This window comes from Tachysurus vachellii, chromosome 6 (assembly GCF_030014155.1).
Source record: "Tachysurus vachellii isolate PV-2020 chromosome 6, HZAU_Pvac_v1, whole genome shotgun sequence".
Taxonomy (NCBI): domain Eukaryota; kingdom Metazoa; phylum Chordata; class Actinopteri; order Siluriformes; family Bagridae; genus Tachysurus; species Tachysurus vachellii.
The window spans coordinates 1,218,101-1,245,600 of NC_083465.1; the positions used below are offsets into that span (position 1 = coordinate 1,218,101).

Below are 27,500 nucleotides of genomic sequence, written 5' to 3' on the forward strand. Positions count from 1 at the left end.
GATATTAGAACTCAACTCAAAGGGATGTTAACTTCATACCCCCCAGATGTTGACATAAGGTTATATCACTACACAGACTTGCCCCCTAGGAGCCATTTTGATTTGAAACGTTGATGCGATGGATTATGGGTAATACACACGCTTCCTCTCACACTGTACGGCGTGTTAGTGACAGCTTGGTGAGTGTGTGTACGTCATACGGAGGTGATTGACAGACTCCTGACCTCTTTCAGCTGTAGGATGGTCCTCTCGATGTCATCCAGGTTTGGAGGAGTGAGTGCGGTGGAGAGCAGAGCGCGCGCATCACCCATGTTCAACAACTTCACTTTTAACAGGGTATTGGCTAACGGAGAACGCTGCATACACACACACACACACACTCACGTTAGTGTCAGTGCCGTTCTCATAATATCTACTCAGCAGCGATGTCTTATCGACCCCAAAGGGTGCCAACAGTTTGTGCAGCCAACACCGTGACTTAAGTGTTGCTCATACCAGCATCTCAGGAACGGTGTACTCTGGAATCTGGCTGTCCCAAAAAGTTCTAGTGACCAAGCGATAACAAAACCCTTTCGACACACGACCTGCTCGACCTGAGAGAGAGAGAGAGAGAGAGAGAGAGAGAGAGAGAGAGAGAGAGATAACGAGCGTCAGATGCGAGCCATCGGGAGGAAATGTTGAATAAAATGTTAAGTAATAAACGACAACGTTTAAATTTCACCTCGCCGCTGGTTACAGTTGGTCTTAGAAGCCCAATTGAGATAGAGACACTGGTAGTTTGTCTCTTTGTCACACACCAGGTGACGCACCAAGCAGAAGTCGATCACTGTCTCACACACACACACACACACACACACAGACAATTCCGTTAGTAGACGTCTCATAGGTCGTGTTTAGTTTCAGTGGTATTGTCCAGACAAGTTCACCATCAACACCATAAAACATCATATAACACACACACACACACCGTATTTGACATCAGGCACTGTGACTGAACTCTCTGCAATGTTGGTGGACAGGATTATCTGTCAAATCACACAACAGACCAGTAGTGAGCTTTATTTATAAAACAACAACAGATTAGGATGAAAACAGGGGAAAAAAGAGAAACAGCACACAGAGAGAGAGAGAGAGAAAGAGAGAGAGAGAGAAAGAGAGAGAAAATGTGAGTGTTACCTTCCTATACCCAGGTGCAGGTACCAAAAACACCCCATTCTGTTCCTCCAGAGTCACAGTGGAGTGCAGAGCGTAAACCTGCAGCCTGATTTAATAAAAAATTGGAAATAAATAAGAAAATAAGGGATAAATCTAGTAACATGTAGATCAGTGTTACTCATTGCGCGGCTCGCGAGCCTCCTGCGGCTCGCCAAGCTTTAACATGCGGCTCGCATGGCAGTAAATAATACGATGATAGGATCATGGGGTTAAAATTTATTTTTCGTTTAAATAACATTAAAAACAATCAGGGAAGCATAGAAATACGAATGTGCTCTATTACAAATAATAATAATAATATATATTTATATATATTATTTGACTCGTCACTGACTCACTGCGTTCTGCGCAATAGCCAGTTTTTGGCGGCCTGCCAGAAGCTAGTTTGTGTTTCATGCTAGTTAACAACTTGTGTTTACTGAACACACACGGACTAAAAAATGGACTAAAAAAAACGCAATATTGTACATTGTATTTAAGCAGATAAGATATTTAAGACTGAATAACTTGGCATACTTTGCGGTGAAAGTGACTCTCCTATTGACTTTGTCCTATCAGTGTGACTCACATGAAAAAAATAGTGAAGACCACTGATGTAAAGACTGATTAAATTATTATAACTCGTGGTAATTGCGAGTCGGTGTAAATCCACGGACCTTTTGCGGACGAGTTTGGCGAGAGCTTCTTGCATGTACTGGATCTCGGCGAGTCCAGGCAGAAACACCAAAACGCTGCCTCTCTCTGGGAGAGCCGTACAACCCTCCTGCTCCACAGGACTGTCCAACACACAAAACACTTATCTTCATGAGTAAACTTATCTCAAGTGACCAACACACATGCTAACATTATATTTTTTAGTCTAAAAAAAAAAAAGGCTTAAGAAGCTAACAAATGACATCATTACAGGTACCGGCGTGTATCCGTGCACCTGATCGGTAGGAGTAAATAAACTCAGTCGATAACCAATTCAGCCAGGAGTAATGAAGTAGTTCAGAAAGTCCTTAAAAAAAAAAACTAATACAAATTAAATAAATAACTTCGAATAATAAATGCTGACCTTTGTTCTTTAGTCTCCATTTCATCAAAGATCTGTATGAGGCCCACGGCAACATTATACATCTCTGTTGAAATGTAGGGATCGTCATGGACGGGTATGTCCACCTTAAACACACACACACACACACCATGTTAAAAGCCACAGTGTTCGCTAAAAGCATTAAAAGATGTGACAATATAGCTGTATGAAGGTATACGGTGAGATTATACCAGTACAGACAGCTACAATGAAATGAAACAAACGGTAACTCAGACGTTTCCTCACTCACTCGGAAGGGCAGGATGGTTTTGAGGTCATCCAGGTAAAACTCCTCAACCACGTACGGTGCTCCTTCCACCTCAAACACGTACGCTGGGTTTATCCGATTCCTGAAGGGAACACCAAAGTATTCGGCAAACTCTTTGCAGTTAATTGTAGCTGACATCAGGATGACCTGTGGGAGAGAGAGGGAGAGAGAGATGAGAGAAAAATACAATCACTTGCAGGTTAAACAGAGTTAGCCTGGTTGTGGAGGGAAGGTGTGTGTGTGTGTGTGTGTGTGTGTGTGTGTGTGTGTGTGTGTACCTTAACAAAGCGGGAGTTGGAGTGCAGCAGTTTTCTGACCACAAGCAGAAGGAAGTCCAGCTCCTCTGTGCGCTCATGCACCTGAAACACACACACACACACACACACACACACACATCTCATGACTACTCAGGATTGTGTGTGTGTGTGTGTGCGCGTGTGTGTGTGCGTTACCTCATCTATAAAGATGTGTGTAAACTCGACAAGGCTTTTGGCTGACACAATTTTCTGCAACAGCACTCCTGTGGTCATGTAGATCAGCCGAGTGTGTTCTGTCGCCATCTTCTCCAACCCCACCTACACGTGCACACACGTACATAGACACACTTACAAACAGACAAGATCTTATAAAAACAGAGGTAACAGAAGGGGAAGAAAACCTGAGAACAGGGAGCGCAGCGTGTGTGTGAGTGAGTGTGTGTGTGCACGCGCGAGAGAGAGAGTGCAAACATGGGGATGGAAAAAACTATGTAGGGTGTATCCTGCCTTGATGCCCGATGACGCCTGAGATAGACACAGGCTCCCAGTGACCCGAGGTAGTTCGGATAAGCGGTAGAAGATGAGTGAGTGAATTACAAGAGTATGAGGTGATGCTTTGTGTGTGTGTACCTGATACCCCACCAGGCTGCCGAGCGTACACCTGCGCTGTTGGGCGACCCAGCGTGCGATGCTGCTGGCTCCAATCTTGCGTGGCTGTGTGACCACCAGGCTGCAGGTGGAACCCTTCTCCATGTAGTAATCCAGAATGAACTGTGGAAGCTGGGTGGTTTTCCCACTGCCTGTTGCCCCCCGGATTATCACCACGGAGTTACTCTCGATCAGGGAGATCAGCTACACACACACACTCAGCAAACATTCATACTGCTTTCATCACATGCTCATCCTGTTTCCTGACTGTCGGGGTTAAGACGTTAATCTGGATCATGAGGATATTTTCACATAAAATACAAACTACTCCACTTAATGTGACGTTCATGTTATAAATCACGTGTGGGTCGCACTCGCACTCGCACACACACACACACACCTCCTGCCGGTTCTTGGTGATGGGGAGCGTTGGATATTCATAGCTGGCGAGAGAACAGCAAAGGACCCCGGTGCCTACAATTCAATCTCAAGTATCAGGTCACGTGAATTAAACAACTGTGCATTATGACTTCCTGTTCCAGAACAATCACGGATTCGTGTGTAAAATCACGCCTCACCCTCGAGGTGCTCGGACTTCCTGCTCCTCACGTCTCCTCCTTCCGATCCTTCCTTCTCTGGGATTCTGTGGATAAGACAGATCCCCACACACACACACACACACACACGTTCAGAGTTTCAACTGAAATCACTGTGCACTTGTCACAGTGTTTATAATATAAATAATATAAAGTATTACAGTGATGTAATATTGTAATGTTTGTGCTGCTGGACATTAACATTGCTTGGGACATCCCATAAGCTCTTATTTTAAATAAACAAGTGAGGTTTAAGTGATGTTTACTTATACAGACTAGAACATTAACATGTGCTTTAAGCCTTAGATAAGCTATAAGGATGACAGAGTGAACTGTAACTGCGCATGCGCGAACCCGAGTGACTTTAGCCATTAAGCGACCAATTAGCGTCACTAATTAGTCAGGGAAGATAAGTGAATCTCGGCTACGTCCAAGAACAATATAAAAAAAAGTCGATATTCTCAGACTGTGGAGACGTCGACTAGTGAACATAAATAGTGAAAATAAAATAAAATAAAATCGACTAAGTTGTAATAATACCTAGGATTAGCTGATTGCGCTGCGCATGCGTAGTCTGGACCACCGCTAGCATGACTAAAATATTAGCATTAATATTCAGGTCGCTGGGTTCAGAAGAGTAAATAAAGGTTGATGAAGCGGTATTAATTTAACAGAAGGTTATTTTCACCCCTTGTCCTCGTCCTCTCCGTGTGTTGGGTGTGTTTTCTGCTCCTCAGTGATCCTCACATTAGTGAACTGAGCTTCCAGAGTGAACCATTGTGAGATCTGATCTGCCGTCACACACTGCTTCATACTGACACACCTGTACACACAAATACACACCTGTACACACAAATTCACACAAATGTACACACAGATTCACACAAATACACACCTGTACACACAAATACACACAAACACCTGTACACACAGATTCACACAAATGTACACAGATTCACACAAATACACACCTGTACACACAGATTCACACAAATACACACAGATTCACACAAATACACACAGATTCACACAAATACACACCTGTACACACAAATACACACAAACACCTGTACACACAGATTCACACAAATGTACACAGATTCACACAAATACACACCTGTACACACAAATACACACAAATACCTGTACACACAGATTCACACAAATGTACACAGATTCACACAAATACACACCTGTACACACAGATTCACACAAATACACACAGATACACACAAATACACACAGATTCACACAAATACACACAGATACACACAAATACACACAGATTCACACAAATACACACAGATTCACACAAATACACACAGATACACACAAATACACACAAATACACACAGATTCACACAAATACACACAGATTCACACAAATACACACACATACACACAAACACCTGTACACACAGATACACACCTGTACACACAGATACACACCGATACATACAGATACACACAAATACACATCTGTACACACAGATACACACCTGTACACACAGATACACACAAATACACACCTGTACACACAGATACATACAGATACACACGGATACACACAAAAACACACCTGACACACACAATAAACACACAAGTACACACGTAAAATAAACAGATACACATCTAAAACACCCGAAATACACACCTAAAACACCCGAAACACACAATAAAACGGGTTCGTGTCACAAAAAAACAATATATTTACTTAAAACGAGGCTCAAACTGGACATAAAAAAAGCGTCGTCGTCGCCTCACTTCTGGGTCTCGCGCTCGCTGTGACGTCACTAACGTGTCCGTAAAGAGAAGTTTTAAAATCTTCACTTAAAATCACAGCTTTTTATTGTTGTGATCAGACACGTGCACACGTAGCTCATCCTACAGAAACTGTGTCTGTTCCCCGAGTAGTGAGATAAAAAAAAAAAAGTTAATGCATGAAACAGTTCTTTAAATAATCTTACTTTAATTATAGAGCAGAAAAAACACCAAAGAAACAAAAAGAGCTCCTAAAGTTTGGGCTTCTGAACATTAGATCACCCAAAGCACTTATTGTAAATGAAATCATCTCAGATAAAAGCCTTACTGCACTGTGCCTTACTGAAACTGGGATTAAACCCAATGATCACATCAGTCTAATTGAATGAATAATTAAATGAGTCTAAATGAGTCTCTACACCATCAGGATATATCTATAAGTCTCATCAGACTGGTGATGGAGGTGGTGTTCACACTATCTTTAGTGATCTCCTTACTGTTTCCTTTCCATCCCTGATGTCCCTGTGCAGACCCCCAGGGGCCTACGCTGATTTTTTTAGAGAATTTGCAGGTTTTCTTTCAGACCTATTGGTTAATTTTGATTAAGTGTTAATTGTAGGAGATTTAACAGACTACCTGTAGAACAGACTAACTGTCTCACACCACTTTATCGACTCGGTAGAACTCTTATTCCATCCACTAAAGATAGTTTGGACTTCTTACTGTACCCTTAAACACAAATGATCTAGCTGTAATGACTAACAGCATAGATACTATCTTCACTAGCACATTAGACACTGTTGCCCCATCTGATTAAAGAAGGTTAGAGACAAAACACCTCCATCATGGTACAGTATAATAGTGGTACAAAATTCTACAGAGCCCTAACTTGTTTTGTTTTTCCAGTTGTTCCACTTTCCAGTTGTTTAAACCACTCACTCATTTTCTACCACTTATCCGAACTACCTCGGGTCACGGGGAGCCTGTGCCTATCTCAGGCGTCATCGGGCATCAAGGCAGGATACACCCTGGACGGAGTGCCAACCCATCACAGGGCACACACACACACACTCTCATTCACTCACACACACACTATGGACAATTTTCCAGAGATGAAAATCAACCTACCATGCATGTCTTTGGACCGGGGGAGGAAACCGGAGTACCCAGAGGAAACCCCCGAGGCACGGGGAGAACATGCAAACTCCACACACACAAGGTGGAGGTGGGAATCGAACCCCCAACCCTGGAGGTGTGAGGCGAACGTGCTAACCACTAAGCCACCCTGCCCCGTTTAAACATGCAAATTAAATAAAAAATTCTTGTTGGTAGTAATATGTGTCTGTCACCCATCCCACAGAAGAGTAGTACAGCCTTGGTCATGTTGATAGATATCTGGAGTGATCAAGTGAGCAGAATGTATACCGAACACACATTTTGGATAATATTGGCTGGGTAGTTCTTCAAATCGCTAACTGCCTCGACTGGGGCTGAAATTGGTGAGAGATAGGTCTGTTTTGGGGCATTAGCTGAGGACTGGGAAGGAGCAGTGCTTGTGGAGGGTAAACTGGAACTTGCTGTCCTCTGATGTGTAACACACACACAGGCAGCACAAGTATTGCTTTATAGGCTTAAAAACGATCGACAATACATCGAGTTGTAACGATGGATTACGAGCACTCATTAGCTGCTGAACAGCAATCACATTGAGAAAAATAGGTAAATTTTCAAAATAAATAAATAAATACAAACCCCTGTGTGGTCTGACCCAACAGACAAGCTACTGTACTTAAACTGTTGGGAGGTAATGCTGGTTCTGATGGAAATGTGTTGGCACACGCAGCACCGTCCACCTCTGAAAGCACCAACAATGGGCACGTGAGCATCAGGACTGGACCAAGGAGCAATGGAAGGTGGTGACCTCACCTGGGGAACACGTGGGTGGCACCAGGATGCACTATAGGAAGAAGTCATTGGGCGGAGGCACCATGATGCTCAGAGTAATGCATACATGCAGTATGTTCCCCTTCACACCTCCACGCATGGCCGTTACACGTTCTCCACTTGCTTCAGGGGTTTTCTTCAGGTACACGTGAAATCTCTAAATTGTACGTAGCGTGTGTGTGTTTGTGTGTGCGAGGTCATGACCTGTAATGGATTGTTATTCTCTCCAGGGTGTCCCCAAACTTGTGTTAGAGGATAGATTCCAGGTTCCCTGCGACCACGTACAGGCTAAGCGCTACAGAAGACGTCTGGACTACAGGTCTACGAGTGTTCACACAGACAGAACACAGATCCAACAGATCCAGTACAAACAGGTTACAGAAAGTTAAAAACACGGCTCATTTTTATTAAAGGAAAAAAAAACTTTGAGATCAAAAAGACAGAACAGAAAAGAGACAAAATGAGTTCATATTTCACAAACTTCATCAGTAAAACCATATGAAGTGAAGATCGTGAGCTGTTATATATATGGTTTTTTTTTGAGTCAAACAAAACAGAGAGTGAAAAAGAAGCTGCCTTACAGTCAAACATTTTTTTTTCCCTAAATGTGTTAAAAATGGACATTATGTACATGTTAGGTTAGTATTTAATTACAGTGAACCTAATGGAGTCGACATGTTTATGCTGCAGCACTTTTCACTGGTTAACTCTAAATTTGTCCTGAGATTATTCAGCATGGAGATTTGTGTTTCTGTTGCTGCCTACACGGTACCGATGATCAAGACGAACTCTTACTTCTGAGTTTTTCATTCTCCTGTATAGGAACACACACACACACACACACACACACACTTATCGACCCGTCTTTCTCCAGTGTAAAGCATACATGAACAGTACGAGACACAGAGAGGCAATATTAATAAATGGGCAAAAAAATAGATATAAGGGAACTCTGACCTCCTGAAGTTTGGTGAGCTCCTTCTTCATCCTGACCAGGTATTCGATCTTCTGCTTGTGGTTCTGGTGGCCCAGCAGTTTTCCGTTCTCCTCGGCCAGGTGGTCCACCTGCTTCCTTAACACCTCCACTTCCTGTCGCAGAAAACGGCAGGACAGCGTCAACACAAGTTGAAGCATCGTTCCGTCAACGTTCTCATCTGTTTAAATAAAACCTGACTTATTCAGACAACGGTGGGTGGAGTTTACACGGTTGAACACTAAGAGGTCAGATGTAACGTGACCTGTAAGGAACGACCTAAGCGTCAGCGAGTGGATGCTGAAGTCACCTGCAGGAGCTCGTTGTCTTTCTCCTGAAATTCTCGCACCTCTAAACAGCGGTTCCTCAGTTCAGTGGTCAGCTCCTGGATGCATGTCTGAGACTGGATCAGAGTGACCTCCTGGTGCTGTAGTCTAACAAACACACAATACCTCATATATATATGCATAAGAGAGAGTGTGTATGTGTGTGTGTGTGTGTGAGAGAGAGATTTTCCTTCTCACCTCGTCTGCGTTTCAGCCAGCTGCATCATCAGTGTACTCTGAAAGACAGAAAACTGAAGATTAGAGTTTATAAACACTGATATTCCTGGAGTTTTGAGGATGCTGTGATCGTCACCTTCGCACTCCTCTCCTCGTGCAGCTCTCGCAGCACAGACTGGTGGATCACGTTCTTTAGATTCCTACAACACACACACACATGTCTATTACACCAGAAACCAATCACAATTGTCTATTACTATCAGAAAAGTTTAAAGTTTAAAGTTTTACTTTTTGGTTAAACATTTTGGTTTATAGACTATTAACGGTTTAGAATTTTTCCAGTTTCTATCAATTTATATATTTTAAATATATAATAGATGATTATAATAAATATATATAAATCAAACACATCTTTTCTTTATTATTATTCTTTTATCTGCGCTATGTTGTTAACATTAATGAAGAGCAGGTCTCACTCGGTGTTGTCACCGTTGGCAGACTGTTGGTTCTGTGTGTTATAGAACTGCTCCAGTAGATTCTGGATCTCCAAGCGCATATTCTCCTTTTCGCTGAGCTGAGCCTGGAGACGTGGGAGACACGGCCACACAAAAACACTTTAATATAGACGTGTCCCAAACCACACACAAGCAGACTTTACCACAGGCTACGCTATCCACTCTTCATACATGACATTACGGTGTGTGTGTGTGTGTGTGTGTGTGTGTGTGTGTACCCTGAGTCTCTGGATCTCGTCGTTCTTGTCCGTGCGCTCAGCGCTGAGTTCGGCCAGCAGCATCTCCATCGTCATCATGGAAGAGCGCCGACTCTCCAGCTCCTTCTCTTGATTCTCCAACAGTTCAGACAGATCGGTGTTGAAGCTACGTGGAGTGTGAGGCATCTACACACATGCACCAAACACACACACACACACACACATTACTAATACACGCCTGTGCTACATATAAAGATTGAAAATTTCTAAAGCTGTACAACTTCATCTAACTCCATCCACTAATGAATAAAATAAATAAATTGCTAACTCTACCTGTGGGTTCATTTTAGGTGTAGCAGAGGCATGACCACCATTTACAGTCCTCATACTGAGCTGTTCCTCTTGTTGTTTCACCTAGACACATACACACACACCGTGACACATACACACACATCATGCCCTGCTCACATCGACCATGATGCCATTTTAGACTCGCTTTCGGTTTAAATTGCTGCCCAGTAAAACAAGAAGCTCGTGAAGGACATGGTCCTTCCCCAAGGTTCTACCTGTTCCTGCAGTGTGCTGATGGACATGTCCTTCTCGGCACAGAGACGCTTGACTGACTCTAGCTCTGACGTTTTCTCCTCTAAAACATTGTTGAGCTTCTCCATTTCCTCTGTGACGTATGCCAGATCCTCCTGCAGCAGTTCCAGCTGTAGAAAACACACACACTAGTTCATTTGTGTACTGCCATATAAGGACATTTCGGGCCGTCGACAGGTGGACTCGATGTTCTCTTTAATTTATTATTCCGTTATTAATAAACAGGCCAAAGGTAAAAAAGTGTATAGGAATTTGGCTGTAGCGCAATCTGTCTGTCTCTCACACACCTCGACGCGGTCAGAGGCCAAGCGTCGGTCTGAAGCCTCTCGGAGTCCCTGAACTTCTGCCTGCATACTAGAGACCAGTTTGTTCATGTCCTCTCTCTCTGAACACACTGCACCGTACTTTACCTGCAAACACCAAAGGGTCAGGGGTTAAATACTCATCACAAGCACCACAGCGTCAGAGCTCAATACTAATCTCTAAGCATTGATTAACGATGAACAATGAATAAAAACAGTATTTAAATACTTTATGACTGTGCACACTAAATTTATAATCGTCAATACGCAGAAGAGGAAACACTCACAGTGATATCATGGAGGTCGGCATTGATCAGAGAAAGACTCTGATCCTTCTGTCCGAGCTCAGAGCGCAGATCACGTATCTGCTTTACCAGGTCCGATATCACAGCCTAAACAACCCCATAAATACAGATTATAGAGTCATGAACAACATTTTCCTCGACATAGAGCTGAGTGAAGACTATCACAGGCTTCCCCCAGGACACGTGAAGACAAACAAACCCCTACAACCCAGACAGAACAGCCATGCTTGCTGTACTGCACTCCCGGATACACTCACATTATCCTGCTCCGTTTTCTGCTCCAGGCTGGAGATTGATGCGTTCGCACTGCTCACACTCTGCTCCAGAGATTTAATATCCTCAGACTATTGAGAGAGAGAGAGAGAGAGAGAGAGAGAGAGAGAGTTAGTAGATCATAAATGCAAGAACTACTGTAATCTGAAGTCAGATTAGATCTGTTATTTTTCAGTAATAGGTGTAACAGTGTGTATTTATTCTTTGAAAACAGTAGCACACACACACAGAGACACACACACACACAGACAGACAGACATAGACAGACACACACACACACAGACACACACACAGACACACACACAGAGAGACACACACAGAGACACACACACAGAGACACACACAGAGAGACACACACACACACAGACACACACAGAGAGAGACACACACACACACACACACAGACACACACACACACAGACACACACACAGACACACACACAGACACACAGACATAGACAGATACACACACACACAGACACACACACAGAGACACACACAGAGAGACACACACACACACAGACACACACACACACACACACACACACAGACACACACACACAGACACACACACAGACACAGACACACACACACACACACAGACACACACACAGACACAGACACACACACAGACACACACACACACACACAGACACACAGAGACACACAGAGACACACAGAGACACACACACAGAGACACACACACAGAGACACACACACAGAGACACACACACAGAGACACACACACAGAGACACACACACAGAGACACACACACAGAGACACACACACAGAGACACACACACAGACACACAGACACACAGAGACACACACACAGAGACACACACACAGAGACACACACACACACCTGCTGTTGGTTTTGAGCACTGAGCTCCAGGATGTGTTTTTTGAGCAGCGAGTTCTCCTCCACAGCCAGCAGCAGCTCTCTGTATGGAACAGTACAGGGTTCAGACTTTCATGTTTATATTCATCACGCCATATTCATTGCTCCTTTCCTCCTTCCATCATCTCAACTCAACCATTCCCCAGTTCCATCTACATTTACACCACCTGCTCTAAATGTACCTGACTGAAAGGTGCAGTACAGGTATGTCAGTGTAGTCAGGTATGTTTTATTACGTTGCTTGTAGAAGACAACATTCTGTTTTATTTATTCTTCTTAGACAGAAATATATTAATTGCTGCTCCTCCCAGGGCTTTTGAGCCACATGCACCAAAATCAGATATGTCGTGGACCCTGGTCTGATGTTTGTTGTTACTTTTATAAGCGATCCGAGTACCGGTACTCACGGTACCGGGTCTCAAATCCTTTTTTTGCCATAGACACCGTTATAAAATTTTGAGGTTTAAAACTCGGCCAGCTTTCGCTCTCTCTACACCAAACTCGGCCAGCTTCTTTAGGGTGATACACTGGACAAAGGTTTAAATTGGTGTACCAACTGGTACCGACCTTTCGGTTTTCCCACAGCCCCGCCTCGAACATATACCTAATCAACAAAACTTTCCACAACGTTGACGTGACATATCAAAACACTCAGAACAACGAGGGGAATTTCCTCACAGGTATTCGGATGATGTCACGTACAGCCCCGCCCCCAAGATCAAAGATTGCAACGTGACATATCAAAGCACTCAGCACAATGAGGTGAATTGCGTCACGGGTATTCGGTGACGTCACACGCTTGTATCCACTCGCCTCCAAAAGTATCGGTGCTCTAGCATACCGGCCTTTGGAAATACTTGCTCCTACCAGCCAACATCAAAGTCTGTCATGACGAACTTTACAAATCTAGTCATCATCATCATCATCATCATTAGAGTTGCAGTTCTTACTTGGAGGTGTTCTCTTTATCTGCTTTCAGCTGTGACTTCAGACTGGTGATCAGCTCTCGCTCAGTTTGAAGAGTGTTCATCAACTCCTACACAAATAACAGATGAATGTCCTCTAATTGTAATGCATCACACGTTCAAATTTTTCTGTGGATTGTCTCCATCACACACAGAGAGAGAGAGATAGAGAGAGAGAAGTGAAGCAGACAGACTCACAGCGATGTGCGTGCGCTGCTCGTTGTATTCTCTGGTTTTCTCCTCCAGCTGTTGCTGATACTGATCTGCTTCAAACTTAAACTCGGCCTGCAGCGTGTCGAACGCGTCCTGTAGCACACGCTGCTGCTCCTGAAGCTCCTCCCACTCCAACCTGACACACACACACATTATAAGAAAAGCTCCTCATGGACATATGAACACGTGACGGTGCCTGTTGCTGGTGTGACTGTGTGTATCGGCTCTTACCTGACTTTGTCCAGCTGCAGCTGTGTGCTGATTAAGCTGTTAGACAGCTGTGTGTTCTCTCTCTCCTGCTCCTTCTGCACCTCCTCCAGCTGTTTATCTGACGACTGCAGCACGACCCGCAGGTCACGCACTTCACTACGCAGCACTGGGGGTCAGAGGCCACGGTGTCATAATCAGAGAAAACAGGCAGCAATAGGCAGATATTTAGCGTCTAGGTGTCTACAAATTTATGTGTAATGTCTAGGGATGGGTTAGGATTTGGAAATTTAGAGAGGTGCGTGTGTGTGTGTGTGTGTGTGTGTGTGTGTGTGCGTGTGTGTGTTTGTACCCTCCACTGCCGCTCTCTCCTCACTGAGCTGCTGTTCCAAAGTGCTCACACTCTCCTGCAGCTTCTTCTGCTCCTCCATCAGAGAACCTTTCTCTGCACCGAAGTCCTACACACACACACACACACACACACACACACACACACACACACACAGGAAGTTGACAATGTGGTTACACTACATAACAGAATTCCTCTTGATAAATTAGAATTTTAAATTAATAAAATATTTGATTTCTCTATTTTATAAATGAAATGAATTCTAATTTATACGGGGGATATCCGACCTCCGCTCTGCGAGTGTACTGCTCCGTCACCGTAGTAACCTGCTCTTCCAGCTTGCTGATTTGCTGAAGCAGCTTCCTGTTTTTGGCTTCCTCCTCATCCAGCTGGCTCTTGATGCGCGTCATCTGCTCCTAAAAAGAGCAAGGGGGACAAAAAATAAATAAATAAATAAAACACCCTTAACTATGAATCACACACGGCGAAACGTGGTGAGCGTGTCGGCGTACCCCGTGTGCCTGATAATGGTACGCTCCACTCAGAGTTACCTGCATTTGTTTCAGCTCCTCAGTGAGAGCCTCACAGGCCAGCTCACTCATAGCAGCAGGGGGTTGTTCGCTCTCTATGTCCTCTAGCTCCGAGTCGCACCCGAGGCCATTTAGATGCTCGGGGCTGGACAGTGGCACCAAACGGTTCCTCGGGTTATACGCTTTAGTCGGCGTCGTCAGAATCTACAGGAGAAAGAGAGAGAAAAAAAAAAGACGACTAACAGCTGCCAGCAGCGTTCCTTGGAGGTCTAGGCACCTAAATAACAGGATGGATAACCGGGTCGCGTCATTTACCTTAATCGTTTCAGCATGGATCTTATTCAGCTGAGACACTTCCTGTTTGGTGTGAGCTTTAGTAGCTTCGAGAATGTTTTCCAGGTGCTTGTTGGATTTTTCCAGGTAGCGTTTCTCAGACTCCAGGTCGAGCAGCTGCTTCCTGGAAAACAGGAAGTGATTATCAGAGACTGTTTAGAAACGTAACGAAGTGGCCTTCGTGCTGCCTGTAAAATCAACAAGTTAAACACCACTTCACTCGAGTAACGTTAACATTAGGAAAATCCAATTCGATTTATTTGTCTAGGGCTTCTAACAATTCCCATTGTCTCAAACCAGCTTTACAGAAATATAGAAACAGAAAAAACATTAAAAATAAGAATAAAAATAAGTAAAAAAATAAAGCAGAGTTTAAAATGTCCGCAAACTCACTTGCTGATTTGTTTGTAATTGTCGAACGCTTGCACCGTGGCTGTGAGCTCCGACTGTTTCTGTAAAAACTGAGCCTTTAACCTCTCCATGGAAACAGAGGACAGCGTCTCCAAGGTAATCGGGGTGGAGCACGTAGGTGGAGCTGTCAAAGTGGAGGAAGCGAAAGAGAAGCAAGACATTATCATTATCATCATCATCAACTACTGTACTGTCAGCCTGAGGGCCTGCTCCCAAATCGCACATCTTCACTTACCCCCAGCTACATCTGCACCCTCCTCAGACTTTAAGACCTCCTGAAATGTCTTCTCCAGCTCAGCTGCAGATTGGGAAGCAGCCTCCAGAGAGAGCTTTACTGACTCCAGAGCTCTCAGGCTGCGCACTTCCTCCTTCAGGCTGCAGTTCTCTGCTACATACCACTTCACGCGTGGGTGATGTTCGACCTGAAATAGCATAGACAGGTGTGTGTTTGTCGTGTGTGTGTGTGCGTGCGCATGACAGAGATGCTTCGTTATTGTTACCTAATCTGTGTGTATGAGAGGGCATGAGACTGTAAAAGTGTATGTGGGTGTACGCATGTACCTGATCTCTGAGCAGACGGATCTCCTGAAGCAGCTGATCAATGAGAATCTGGTCCTGCCGTGCCGGTTCCACTCGCTCTCCCGTCTCCAGCTCCCTCTTCAGACTGGCGATGCGATCGTCTCGGAATTTCAGGATCATGCGGTTGGACTGAATGAATTTTTCCTTCTGTGTCAAGGCCTCTTCCAGACGAGACACCTTCTCTTCCAAGACCTGCACAGGAACATGCAAAGTACATGCCAAAGATAAGGACATAAGACCAAAAAAATCTCTTCTTGTTTTAGATGTGTGTGTGTGTGTGTGTGTGTAAAAGAGACCTTCTTCTCATCTTCACGTCTCCTCCACAGTCGTACAGCCTGCAGGAAGCGAGTCTTATGCAGAGAGTCAACTTCAGATGCTGCTGCTGCAATCAGAACACAAACACACACGTGCAATTGCTCCTCATACGTTAACAGCTGCATGTGTATTTACTCTTACAGAGAATACACAATCTATGTGTGTGTGTGTGTGTGTGTGAGCGTACTGGTGTGTAACTGTGGCCCCCCGGGTGCGAGCTCAGTGCCGTTACAGCGAGCGGACAGGGTGAGAGCTAACTGCTCCTTTAGCTTCTTCACTTCAGCCTGGAGCTGCTTCACATTTCCTTCAGTGTCCTCGTTTATCATCGCCTACAGTGATGATCACAAGCACACACACACAGAGAGAACCTGATCTCACAAACATGATTCAACACCTTATTAGATTCATGAACATTTTAATTTACTACCACATTCACGTACCAGACGGAAAGAAAATAAAAAAAACATATCAAAAAATAGTATCTAAAGTGCCTAAGATGTGTGTAGTGTGTTAATGTGCCTTGTTTTTGATGAGCTTGGCCCTCTGGGCAAACTGCAGGGTGGACAGAGTTTCACCAAAACACTTGGACCCTGGGTGGACATTAGCAATGATGTACGTCTTAGCATTGCCTCCAAGAGAGTCCTGTTAAAACACACACACACACACGAACACGTCCGTGTTTACGTCACGACTCATCTAGAGATTTAATGTATGTGGTATGAAACCCTTAACTTCTGACCCTGAGCAAGAAGGTGAGTTTGGAGTCACGGTAGCAGATGTGTCTGCTGCGCCCGTTGGACACGTCCACCAGAGCCATGATCACCTGACCCAGGCACATCAGGGAGCGGTTAATGCTGCTCGCCTCCTGTGGTGTCCAACGTCAGACAACGTGTAAGATCTTTAAACGCCACCACTCATCATTTTGATACAGCATTATTCATGAAATAACACACACACACCCACAGTCACAAACACACCGACCTTCAGGCGTGATCCTTCAGCGTGCGTGTCTCTCTGCCTCTCGGATCCTGCCAGATCTACTAGGTTGAGTTGAGATTTTCTGATGTTCACCACTCCCTCCGCCGTCTCCTTGGACTCCAGCGTCATCGTAAAAACAGCATGAGAGCGTGACGACTCACGATTCATGGATGTGGAAGCCACGCGTCGATTACGCCATCCCATAGATAACACCTACACACACAAAACAGTGTAGCAAATCTCTGATCTAATACTTATTCCAATTCAGTCATTTGAGATAGAGATTTACTGTCAATTCTTTTTTTTTGATTCATTGCATTGGTTCCCGGTGGCTTAGTGGTTAGCACGTTCACCTCACACCTCCAGGGTTGGGGGTTCGATTCCCGCCTCCGCCTTGTGTGTGTGGAGTTTGCATGTTCTCCCAGTGCCTCGGGGGTTTCCTCCGGGTACTCCGGTTTCCTCCCCCGGTCCAAAGACATGCATGGTAGGTTGATTGGCATCTCTGGAAAATTGTCCGTAGTGTGTGATTGCGTGAGTGAATGAGAGTGTGTGTGTGTGTGTGCCCTGTGATGGGTTGGCACTCCGTCCAGGGTGTATCCTGCCTTGATGCCCGATGACGCCTGAGACCCGAGGTAGTTCGGATAAGCGGTAGAAGATGAGTGAGTGAGTGAGTACATTGGTTCCCTCAACTGGTTCACTGTATCAGTTGTATAATCTTTTTAAGTAAGTGGTTTTCTGAACTATTTCTAAACTTGTCTGATTTGCCCCATCAGTTCTTTGCTCTTAAAACGTGTGTGTGTACCTGGTAAGCCTCTGCAGCTGAAGCTGCGTATTTCTCCACTGCTCCTTCTACAAACACTCCTTTCTTAATGTCCTCTCTGAGGAACAGACTCGCTGAGGCACTGTCCAGGAGGTCAAAGATCTGCTCGTTGTAGATCTCGATGAAGGAGCATTTACACAAAAAGTTCTTTGCTCCTGCAGACTACACACAATCACATACAAACACACACACAGATCCATTAAAATCACCGGTACAAGATAATAAAAGTTTAAACATTCTGTAACCACAACTTAAAATGATTGTGTAACGTGTCCAAAACATCTGGCTAATAAAATCTCACAACGCACCGCAACAGGTTAGTGTCAAATATGATGCGACACACAAAGTGAAGATTACCCATAATGAACTTCTAAAGTGAGTACTGGGCGATCTAAGACATAGAAGTGACCCTGTACGTGTGGGCGGAGCTGCTGAAGTGTTTGGTGTGAGGTTTGAGTGCAGCGACACACCTTCTCCACCTCTCTGTTGATGAGGAAAAACAAATACTCAAAGCTACGAGGAATAACACCGCGCAGCTCATCAGAGAAATCTGCCAGCTCGTTCGGCCCTAAAACGCAAACCCACACACACACGGTTCATTAGCTGTTACAGTGGCATGCTGACAGATCCTTACTGTGTGTGGAACTCACCCAGCATGGTGAAGGTCTTCCCTGAACCTGTCTGTCCACTACATGGTTCGGGGGCAGAAAAAAAAAAAAAGAGTACAAAATGATATTTAAAACACAAGATTAAATAACATTTAGATTTATATTATTTATATATATATATATATATATATATATATATATATATATATATATATACACACGTATATATATATACGTATATATATATACATATATATATATACACACACACACACACACATATATACACACACACGCAAATTTCGTCCTGTTTTTGAAAGAAAATTGCATATTGATCTAAACAGTCAGGAGGACTCACTATGCGAAGATGGTGCCGTTATAACCGTTCATGCACGACTCCACTATGTTTTTAGCTACAGATGAGAACACGGATTCCTGCAGGACAGACAGAAAACACACTGCAGCACGTACAAAAGTTGACACTAAGAAAGCCCTTAAAACACAGCTGAAGGTTTAATAAACCACAATCATCATTATTATTATTATCATACTTTTAAACCCTTAAACATCTTTTTCCACCATGATGATTATTAGGAATCTAATTACTTCAGTTCCCATAGGTTATATTAAATGTGAGTTTTTACTCTTTGGATTCATTACATATCATTGTAGAAATTAGTTTCTTTCAAATTGTTGTTTCAGCAAATCTAAATAACCATTTGTTTTAGTGTAATATGTTTTTAGACGATTTCAATAAAACGTATTATTTTAATAAAACTGCTAATTTACATTTAATAATCCATCATTAACACACCGAGTCACAAACCGCCTTTTTTTAGTGATTTAATTCTTGCAAACTTCCCAAATAAGTGAATCAACCTGACTGAATTCACCATTCTGATTCACTTCAGAGATCTGTTTCTTTTCTCTCCTCTCACCTGAGACGTGTCCATGTCTGCCACATGATCGTAGGTGAAGTTTCGCGGCTCGGGTTTGGAGTTCAGACGCACCGTGTGATCCGAGGTCACGGCCAAACACAAACTCGGGTCTCCGTCTGTGGTCAGCCGGGTGCCCTGGGTCAAAGGTCGCACACGGACGTACACCTTAATGGTGTCTCCATCACTGCTGTTTAACAGAGACAAACAGCTTAATGACAAGAAGGATAAAAATAAATGCTTAATATTCAATGATCAGAAAATGAGATAAATGTGAAATATACTGTGTTCATTTTGTTTGTGAATAAATGTAAAACGTTCTGTTTCACTGAATTAATTCTTAAATGCCACACTTCTTAAATGACACCGACTCACATCTGAACCGATTGATTCACCGACTCACATCTGAACCGAACCGATTGATTCACCGACTCCCATCTATACCGATTAATTTACTGAATCACTTCTGAACCGATTGATTCACTCCATCACATCTGAACCGATTGATTCACTGACTCGTTGTGCCCAAACCTCAAGACGGTTGGATTTTAACTAAACCTGAATACTTTGGTTTAAAAATAAATAAATAAATTCTGAAAACTGTGTGTCTGGTGTTTTGGTCTGTGAGCTGAAGTTACCTGTTGTATTGTGAGGATAATGTCGTGTCTCCGGAGCCTGAAGACGACAAATACACAAATAATAAACACATTATTAAACAAACTCAACAAAATAACAACTGCTCACAGGCTGCATCGGCGTATAAACATGTATTAATTATTATTAATAACAATTATTAATCTCCAATAAAACTACTTAGGACATTTGTTAATGAAAATGATGAAAGTAGAAAATAATTTTTTGTAGTAACAAAAAAACGGACTCGTACGAATAAAACCAGCAAACCTTTACTTTTTATTTCTTTTTTAAATAAACAACATTTGGATCAAAATGTTTACTCTTCAGCACTACTGAGGTAGCTAGCCTAGCATGCTAACAGTTAGCCTAGCATGCTAACAGTCAGCTTAGCTTCGTACCTCGGCGCGTTAAACAACCTTTTAAATGTCAGGAGAGAGTAAACAAGGAAACAGAGTAATTGTGGGGTTGGTTATTAACTACCTTTTCCTTTGGGGTTCATTGTAGAATAATGACACAAATGAAATAAAGAACTAAAGTCAGTAAAACAGCTCCATTCGGACCAAAACAATTCGAAATTGGCGCGACGGGATTTTCACTCGGCTCGTGCCTGAGGATGTTTAAATGACGCAGATCACCACCTGCAGGACTGGAGAGGAATTACAATTACAACAAGGAGTTACTGAAACACCAACTGTTTTCACCCAAAAGACATTTTTCATGTGAAAAACTATAAAGCGCGATTTTTGGGCATCAGATTGAACACGATGCACTTTATGTGAGCAGGACGACGTACTTTAAGTCCTTAGCACTGTGTTGTGATACCGTGTCAACTAGTTATGGCTGAAATGACCATAAAAACGTCTTGACCTTTAATATAGGAGGAAGATTTGGAGGTAAATTCACTACTCTGGGAATAAGAACTATATTAATATCATTCACTCAGCATTTCACAAACTTTATCGGGTAATTTAACACAACTTTGTAACTCGAGAGATTAATTCATATATTTTTTGATATACAAAGCTTATAACATTGTGAAGTTAAAAGTATAACAGCGCACAAACCTACAATAATAAAGTCCTTTCATTTCAAATGCTCACTTGGATAGTGACGATATCAGGGTCCGATTTCTAACCACTTACACAAACAGTACAATCGTAACTTTTACACGTTGAAGTCTCACGAATAAGGAAAAAAAAAATTCTATAAACAAATACAAGAAGATTCTTGAGTGATGAAGGTTGTGCATCTTCCCTCCTCTTCCTCACTCAGTGACCAACACTCCACTCTTACACAGGTATCTCTCTGGTCTCATGCTTTAATTTCTCATTCTCTCCACAGCGTTTTCCACCAGAACCAAAGATGCCCTGGTGTCATTCTTTCCCCTTCTGTTTCCCCACGTTGTCGGCTCTGACCTACACCCACGGGTGCACATTTACACTGCAGAAATCACCGGTCTTTCACCTCCATCTTATTTCAATAAAGTCAACATTTGACTGACTAAAAATGAAAGAAAATGACATCCCCCAAAGCCCCACCTGAAGCCTCAGTGCAGATCTGCTGGACAAAGACAGGAGGTGGAGTTCATGTAAATAACTTGGACAAGCAGGCAGTTGTTGGTCGTTTAATGCAGAAGAAGCTGTTTATTTTAAACCTTTCACTGAAAGAAGTCAGTGTTACACAGTAAAAGTCTCTTAATTCAGTCAGTATACAAAGCACAAAAATAAAGACACACACAAACACAGACAGAGACACGAATAAAGAAGCTGCTCAATGCTGCTGCACTTTCGCTATCAGCTCATCACACAGCTTGGTGACGTCTTCCACTTCCTTCGTCTGAGAAAACACACAGAGAATAAAAATCACACACGCTGCAAGGACGCCTGCTAATAAACAGTTCCTTTACAAACGCCTCACAGGAAACGACAGTGAGGTCGCAATGAGACACGAAGGAGAAATTTCAGACTGGAAACTAATCTGAAGTTCTAATCTAATTTGAAATATTTCACGGTACAATACCTTCTGCTCCAGGTTCTTCTCCAGTGACTGCACTTTCAGTTGCTCCCTCCTCAGCTGCACCTGAAGGGCAGAAACCTCCGATCCCATCTTAGTGCGCACCTCTGCTATACATTTATTCGCCCTACACACACACACACACACCCCACTTATATAGCAATTCATTAAGTAGTTTCAAGTAATGACAACTGATACGTCTTGTGGTTTGGGACGTAACCATAGAGACCACTGCACTTTTATATTAACGCATATTAACGCTTAATGTACTTTAGCACGTCAGCAAAGCACTAACTTAAGGGGTTTGCGAGGGAAGGATAAGGTGCAGTTTACAGATTTTGGAATAAATATTTTATTCCTTGGTTTCAAAGACAAAATGGATCTCGAAAATCTCCTTGGACCAATCAGAACCCTGCTCACAACCAGCTTTAACTTCCATTGATAAAACTGGAAGGAAATTGTGTTTGTTTGGAAGAGAACTATGGTTTCATCTGATCTTGTCATATACAAACATTAATTAGGCATAATGATAGGAATGAAGCACGGAGGGACGTAGCAGAGATCGTCGGCACCTGCGGAGAGTCGTTTCTAGTGATCGGTTGACTTACTGGTCGATTTTCTCCTCTGCATGAGTTTTGAGCATCTGATAACGCTGCTCCTCCTTCTGCAGTCTGGCCAAGTAGCTCTGAGCGCACTGTTTCAGCGTCTCCTCGTTCTACAGACAGAGAGAGACAGAGAGAGAGAGAGACACAGACAGAGAGAGAGAGAGAGAGAGAGAGAGAGAGAGAGAGAGAGAGAGAGAGAGAGACTAAGACTTGTACAGAATCCCAGTCATCTGTAACTGCATTTGAACATGTGGAGTAAAGATATTAAACCTGTGCAGGTCTGGTAACTAACCACATGACATTTATTCATTCTAATAATTTAAATTAAAACGAGAGGAACTTTAGCAAGCATCTACAAGTACTAGGTGGCGAGCCGCACACCTTCTTGAAGCCGTCAATGACTTCCTTGCGCCGGTCCAGGCGCTTGACGACGTCAGAAAAGGAGCGTTCCAGGTCGCTCAGATCTTTAGCCAGCTGCTGTTTCTCCTGCAGCGCTCTGCTGAGCTCGGCCTGCGCCAGCTCCTCCTTCTGCTTGTGCTCGGCTAGACATGAACACACACACACACACACACACCTTCAAGTTAAGCATGTTTTTGATGATCATGCAGAGACAAAAGAAAACCTTGCTGTAACACACCTGTGATCTGGGCAATGATGGCCTCAAACTCGGACACGATCATCCTACGAGGGACAAAGTGTTAGGTTACACCGTATGAATGTAAATTAACGTATGGCAATAAACACTGAACACGTGTGGAGTCGGAGTTTGAGCTTACGACATGTGCTGATTATCCAGAGTCATCTTTTCAATCTGAACCTTCAGCTCTGCCTCTTTCTCCTCTGCCTACAACACAGGGTGGATGTGTTTTTAACCAAAACTCGAGCACTTTTCATATAAACTAAACTAATTTCCCCAAACAGAAGAAGGAAAGAAGAAGAACGTAGACACGAACGATCGAGTCACTGACGAATCGTTAGCTCCACGTTTCTCACCGTACCTGTTTTCGGGTCTTTTCCAGAGCGGCGTCCATGTCATTCTGTGTGTACTTCAGCATGTCCACGATGACCTCCTCACTCCCCCGAGCCTGCGTCAGCGTCGGCACCAGCAGATCCAGCACACTGGGGTCCTGAACCACAGGCGGTGCTGCCTACACACAAACAATGGATGTATTTATTTATTTATTTTATGTCACTTGGACCCTGGGCATCACACGTGATTGTTTGCCACTCTTGTGTAAGCAGATCTGCAGAGTAAACATGGGTCAGGAGTTACTGTGTGATGTCATATAAACATAGAGTGGTGTGTGTGTGTGTGTGTGTTTGGGTCTCTCACCGGTGGAGGAAAGTCCTCCAGCAGCTTTGTTCCGTCCTGAGATTTCTGCCTGACCTCAGACCTCGCAGCCTCCATCATCCTGCAGCACACACAACCTTTTTTCACACAAATGCACAGAAACCAAATGCATTAAAATCTCACAGCATGAGGTGAAGCGTGACGAACCGGATGGCCAGAGAGGGACGAGGCAGACTGAGCCCGCAGAGGGAGTTGTCCACGGCTGCTTTCTTTGGGCTTTCCTTCAGCAGGGGGTCAAACTTTAGATAGAGGGACTGCTTACGCAGAGCAGATTCCTTAAACTACACACACACACACACACACACACACACACACACACACACACACACACAGTGACTGGATTGATTTTTTTTCCCCCCTCTATGCAGTTTTAAAGCCATTATTTACACCACTCACATTGCATGACCCAAACTGCTCCAGATAATCAATCTGTCCGTCCAGGTCACTCGGTACGACTGCACAAAAAGATACAAATGACAGGTCAGTCAACGCTTGAAACATTTCTATCACACACACACACACACACTTACACATGGAGCCGGGAACAAACTCATCATCGGCTGCAGTGGTGTCAAACGGCATGCTCTGGGTCAGCGTGCAGGGTAAAACCTGTTCCTCCATCTTCTGTGGCTTTGGAACACCCAGAACACACGGCTGGTGGGGTTCACTAGTAGGTTTGGGCTCTGGTTCTTCTGCTGCCTGTAAATACAGACATGCGAGATGTTCGAGTCTGATATTTGAAATTAAATGTACAGTTAGGTTCGATGGACAATGCCGGGATTTATTCGGTTGTAAAAACTGTGCGTACAAAAAAAAAAACTATTCGAGTTCTGCAAGAGAATTAAACGCTTGCATTTTTAAAAGACTGGAGAACGAACACAAACCACATGACATTTCAGGATGCTTCACACTCACCTCGAATGATGGTTCAGCTTCTGCCGCCTTCTCGGATTCAGACGAAGGACAACTGTTTGTGACAGAAAGCAGAAACCAAAAGGAGTTAAAAAAAAAAATAAAAATCATACAGCTGTTATGTTTTAAGACCTCTTAAGGACCGGCGTTTACACTAGACACCTCACCCGACTGACCCGTGTGTGCGGTTCTCCACAGCGCTGTCCTGGATTTCTGTCTTTACTGGACTGGTGGAGCTTGGATCGTTACGAGGAGGAGAACCGTGCATGGTTACCGATGTACCGAACGGATTGAAGTTTGGATCGTTGAATTGATCCAAGTCGATAGTGTAGGAGCCTCTCGCTGGTGGAATTTCCATCGTCTCGTCGCATGACTTGGGTTTAATTTCTGGACTTTTCTTCACGACCGGAGCGGATGCTGGTCTCGTCGCGTCGGATTTCGTTTTGGAAAGCGGAGGCCGTTTTAAGCCGAGTCGTTTGGGTGGAGGTTTGCGTTTGACTTCAGCTCCGTCGTCAAAGTTGAACTCCAGCACCACGGGAGCCTCTTTTTGAGGAGCTGTTGAAGGGGCAGCGGTGTCAGAGCTCACCTCTGTAAGGCTAGGCTTTTCCACGGTGGAGAGTTTATCTTCTTGTTCGCTAGTCACCTTGACGTCTTTCGCTCCTGAGCTCGCGTCCTCGACTTTACACGGTACTGGACTGAGAACGGGTGATTTCCTGGAGACCGGAGGAGAGTTCTGGATTTTTGATGCGCCACTTTTAAAAGGGTCCACAGTGTCAAGATTCTCAAAATCAATCTCGTAGGATCCTTTAGGGAGTGAAACTGAAACTACATCTTCGCTAACTGGTTCAGGAACCTCGTTCGCCGTATCGTCGGCGCCGTGATCCACGAGAGTCGTTTGCCTCGGCTCGATGATCACCGTGCTGTCCGTGGAGGTGCCGTCTGCTGAGAAGTCTGCCAGGGAACTCTCTACAGACGGAATAAAAGGGAGGGTCTCATCCAAAGACATGGTTTGCGCATCTTCGGTAGCAGATGCCGGCTCCGTCAGAGCGAGTGGGTCGGACAGCAGGGTGGCAGGTTTGGGTGGAGAAAGGGTCATTTTACTGGAGCTCTGGAAGGGATTCACGGAGTCCAGGTTGTCAAAGTCCACGTTGTAGTCTCCTGTGCTCTGAATGGGCATGTCATCATCAGGGAAGGACGAGTCCGTTTTAGTGGGAGCGTCGACCGGGAGCGCGGAGGTGCTGTGCGGTGCGGGTGACCTGTAACACCAGGATATTTTTATGAGCCTTGTGGTTATATTCAGCTCCTTATCGTGCTCATTAATATATCATTGATCAGCACTCACGTGAGCGTCAGACACTCCAGGGCCTTAGCGCAGTCATCCAGAGTCGCCGTTTTACCAACACGACTCGGTGACATGATCTTTTTCGTAACTGGATCTCTGAGCGGAGTCTGGAAACAAACCTGGAGAAACAATCAAAGAAACTTCATGACCAAGTTTCACTGTTTAAAATGACATTCCTCTATATCTCAAGAGAGCTTTCAAAAACAATGAAAGGATGTTTCCTTCGTCTCCCATTACATATAAGGTAATGTACAACGGCTACCAAAACAGACACAAGACAAACAAATTATAAATACAAAACCCTATAAACAGTCATACCTTCATTCCTTTAGGGATGTTTTTGTGAACGTTCTCCAGCTGAGACTGTCTCAGGATCGACGGTCTGCCCGTGGGCTGATCCAGAGCAAAAATGTCAGCGGCCGATTCTGACAGGACGCGTTTGCGTGAGGACAGAGCGCCCTGGTTCTCATCATTCACCACCTCTGAGCTCATACTGAGAAAGAGAAAGAGAGAGAACGTTTCAGTACAAAGCCACACCCTGTCCGTACATCACACACTCCAACACTGAGCATGTGGGTCTGCTGATAAGAAGCATGCTTTCAGGCTGTAAATAAAACCTCACTGTCACAAGGCACGTGGAGGAGGAGTGAAGGGACTTGATCTATACGTGACCCGGTACGTTTCACCCTACAATTCAGCACTGGACATCATTAGATATCCGTAAACATCAGTATGGAAATAAACAATGACTTCACTTCTCTGATGCATCATGAGGATCAGCAGCTTATTTTTAAACCAGATTCATTACACACACTGAATGGAAGGAAGCAGTTAATTCATTCTGTTTAAACTTATTTTTTTCAAACATAAAACCAGTCACTGCACATGAGTCATACATGATTCACACATCACTCACACACACACACACACACACACACCCCACACAATTGAGGGTTAAGGGCTACTCAGGGGCACAACAGTGTCAGCTTGGTGGACCTGGGATCGAACTCACAACCTTCTGATTGGTAGCCCAACACCTTAACCACTAGGCTACCACATGC

General features: G+C 44.0%; 3 protein-coding genes across 7 annotated transcripts in view; all 3 read right to left on the reverse strand.

Moving 5' to 3' along the window:
• tdrd9 (tudor domain containing 9) overlaps positions 1-5,839 on the reverse strand; it is a 16,683-nt gene extending 10,844 nt beyond the window's left edge. Inside the window, exons 1-15 of the mRNA XM_060871303.1 lie at positions 5,774-5,839; positions 4,748-4,882; positions 4,042-4,106; positions 3,864-3,937; positions 3,446-3,667; positions 3,011-3,133; positions 2,837-2,917; positions 2,541-2,705; positions 2,273-2,376; positions 1,872-1,991; positions 1,177-1,261; positions 968-1,025; positions 722-826; positions 496-593; positions 225-356 (exon numbers count right to left, since the gene is read on the reverse strand). Coding sequence (XP_060727286.1) covers positions 225-356; positions 496-593; positions 722-826; positions 968-1,025; positions 1,177-1,261; positions 1,872-1,991; positions 2,273-2,376; positions 2,541-2,705; positions 2,837-2,917; positions 3,011-3,133; positions 3,446-3,667; positions 3,864-3,937; positions 4,042-4,106; positions 4,748-4,872 — 1,557 coding nt within the window. The 5' untranslated portion in view covers positions 4,873-4,882; positions 5,774-5,839. The remainder of the gene's footprint in view (positions 1-224; positions 357-495; positions 594-721; positions 827-967; positions 1,026-1,176; positions 1,262-1,871; positions 1,992-2,272; positions 2,377-2,540; positions 2,706-2,836; positions 2,918-3,010; positions 3,134-3,445; positions 3,668-3,863; positions 3,938-4,041; positions 4,107-4,747; positions 4,883-5,773) is intronic.
• Positions 5,840-8,144: 2,305 nt separating this feature from the next.
• On the reverse strand, positions 8,145-20,831 carry kif15 (kinesin family member 15). 4 transcript variants are annotated; one of them, XM_060871656.1, is made up of 35 exons: positions 20,697-20,831; positions 20,219-20,255; positions 19,584-19,770; positions 19,004-19,080; positions 18,688-18,725; positions 18,508-18,605; positions 18,020-18,199; positions 17,221-17,430; positions 16,979-17,104; positions 16,759-16,881; positions 16,427-16,568; positions 16,221-16,303; positions 15,907-16,116; positions 15,581-15,767; positions 15,328-15,469; positions 14,917-15,058; positions 14,623-14,805; positions 14,359-14,487; positions 14,075-14,180; positions 13,747-13,891; positions 13,501-13,651; positions 13,288-13,373; positions 12,302-12,380; positions 11,420-11,506; positions 11,145-11,249; positions 10,843-10,965; positions 10,519-10,665; positions 10,286-10,366; positions 9,974-10,138; positions 9,717-9,820; positions 9,377-9,440; positions 9,262-9,299; positions 9,048-9,171; positions 8,722-8,853; positions 8,145-8,578 (listed from the first exon to the last, which is right to left on the reverse strand). In XM_060871656.1, exons 1-35 carry the CDS (start codon positions 20,713-20,715, stop codon positions 8,543-8,545), a joined length of 4,086 nt encoding a protein of 1,361 aa, XP_060727639.1. In that variant the 5' UTR covers positions 20,716-20,831; the 3' UTR covers positions 8,145-8,542. The 4 variants fall into 4 exon arrangements, with proteins under 4 accessions (XP_060727639.1, XP_060727637.1, XP_060727638.1 ...); XM_060871654.1 differs by having other exon boundaries at positions 9,262-9,314; XM_060871655.1 differs by having other exon boundaries at positions 16,221-16,306.
• Positions 20,832-21,829: 998 nt separating this feature from the next.
• The window catches only part of tacc3 (transforming, acidic coiled-coil containing protein 3), a 6,846-nt gene continuing 1,175 nt past the window's right edge, over positions 21,830-27,500 (reverse strand). The window contains exons 2-16 of one of the 2 annotated variants that reach the window (XM_060871658.1): positions 26,758-26,932; positions 26,440-26,558; positions 25,274-26,353; positions 25,101-25,152; positions 24,716-24,884; positions 24,582-24,640; positions 24,333-24,466; positions 24,168-24,246; positions 23,833-23,982; positions 23,611-23,678; positions 23,472-23,515; positions 23,216-23,376; positions 22,838-22,944; positions 22,236-22,356; positions 21,830-22,052 (exon numbers count right to left, since the gene is read on the reverse strand). In XM_060871658.1, coding sequence (XP_060727641.1) covers positions 21,987-22,052; positions 22,236-22,356; positions 22,838-22,944; positions 23,216-23,376; positions 23,472-23,515; positions 23,611-23,678; positions 23,833-23,982; positions 24,168-24,246; positions 24,333-24,466; positions 24,582-24,640; positions 24,716-24,884; positions 25,101-25,152; positions 25,274-26,353; positions 26,440-26,558; positions 26,758-26,931 — 2,583 coding nt within the window. In that variant the 5' untranslated portion in view covers position 26,932 and the 3' untranslated portion in view covers positions 21,830-21,986. Of the gene's footprint in view, positions 22,053-22,235; positions 22,357-22,837; positions 22,945-23,215; positions 23,377-23,471; positions 23,516-23,610; positions 23,679-23,832; positions 23,983-24,167; positions 24,247-24,332; positions 24,467-24,581; positions 24,641-24,715; positions 24,885-25,100; positions 25,153-25,264; positions 26,354-26,439; positions 26,559-26,757; positions 26,933-27,500 lie in introns of both variants that reach the window. The other variant, XM_060871657.1, reaches the window with a different exon arrangement.

Coding starts and splice junctions, on each gene's coding strand:
- kif15 (XM_060871652.1), bottom strand. Junction 18,200..18,507: donor TCAACAGAGAGGTGGAGAAG/GTGTGTCGCTGC, acceptor GATTGTGTGTAG/TCTGCAGGAGCAAAGAACTT. Junction 17,105..17,220: donor CTGAAGGATCACGCCTGAAG/GTCGGTGTGTTT, acceptor TGGACACCACAG/GAGGCGAGCAGCATTAACCG.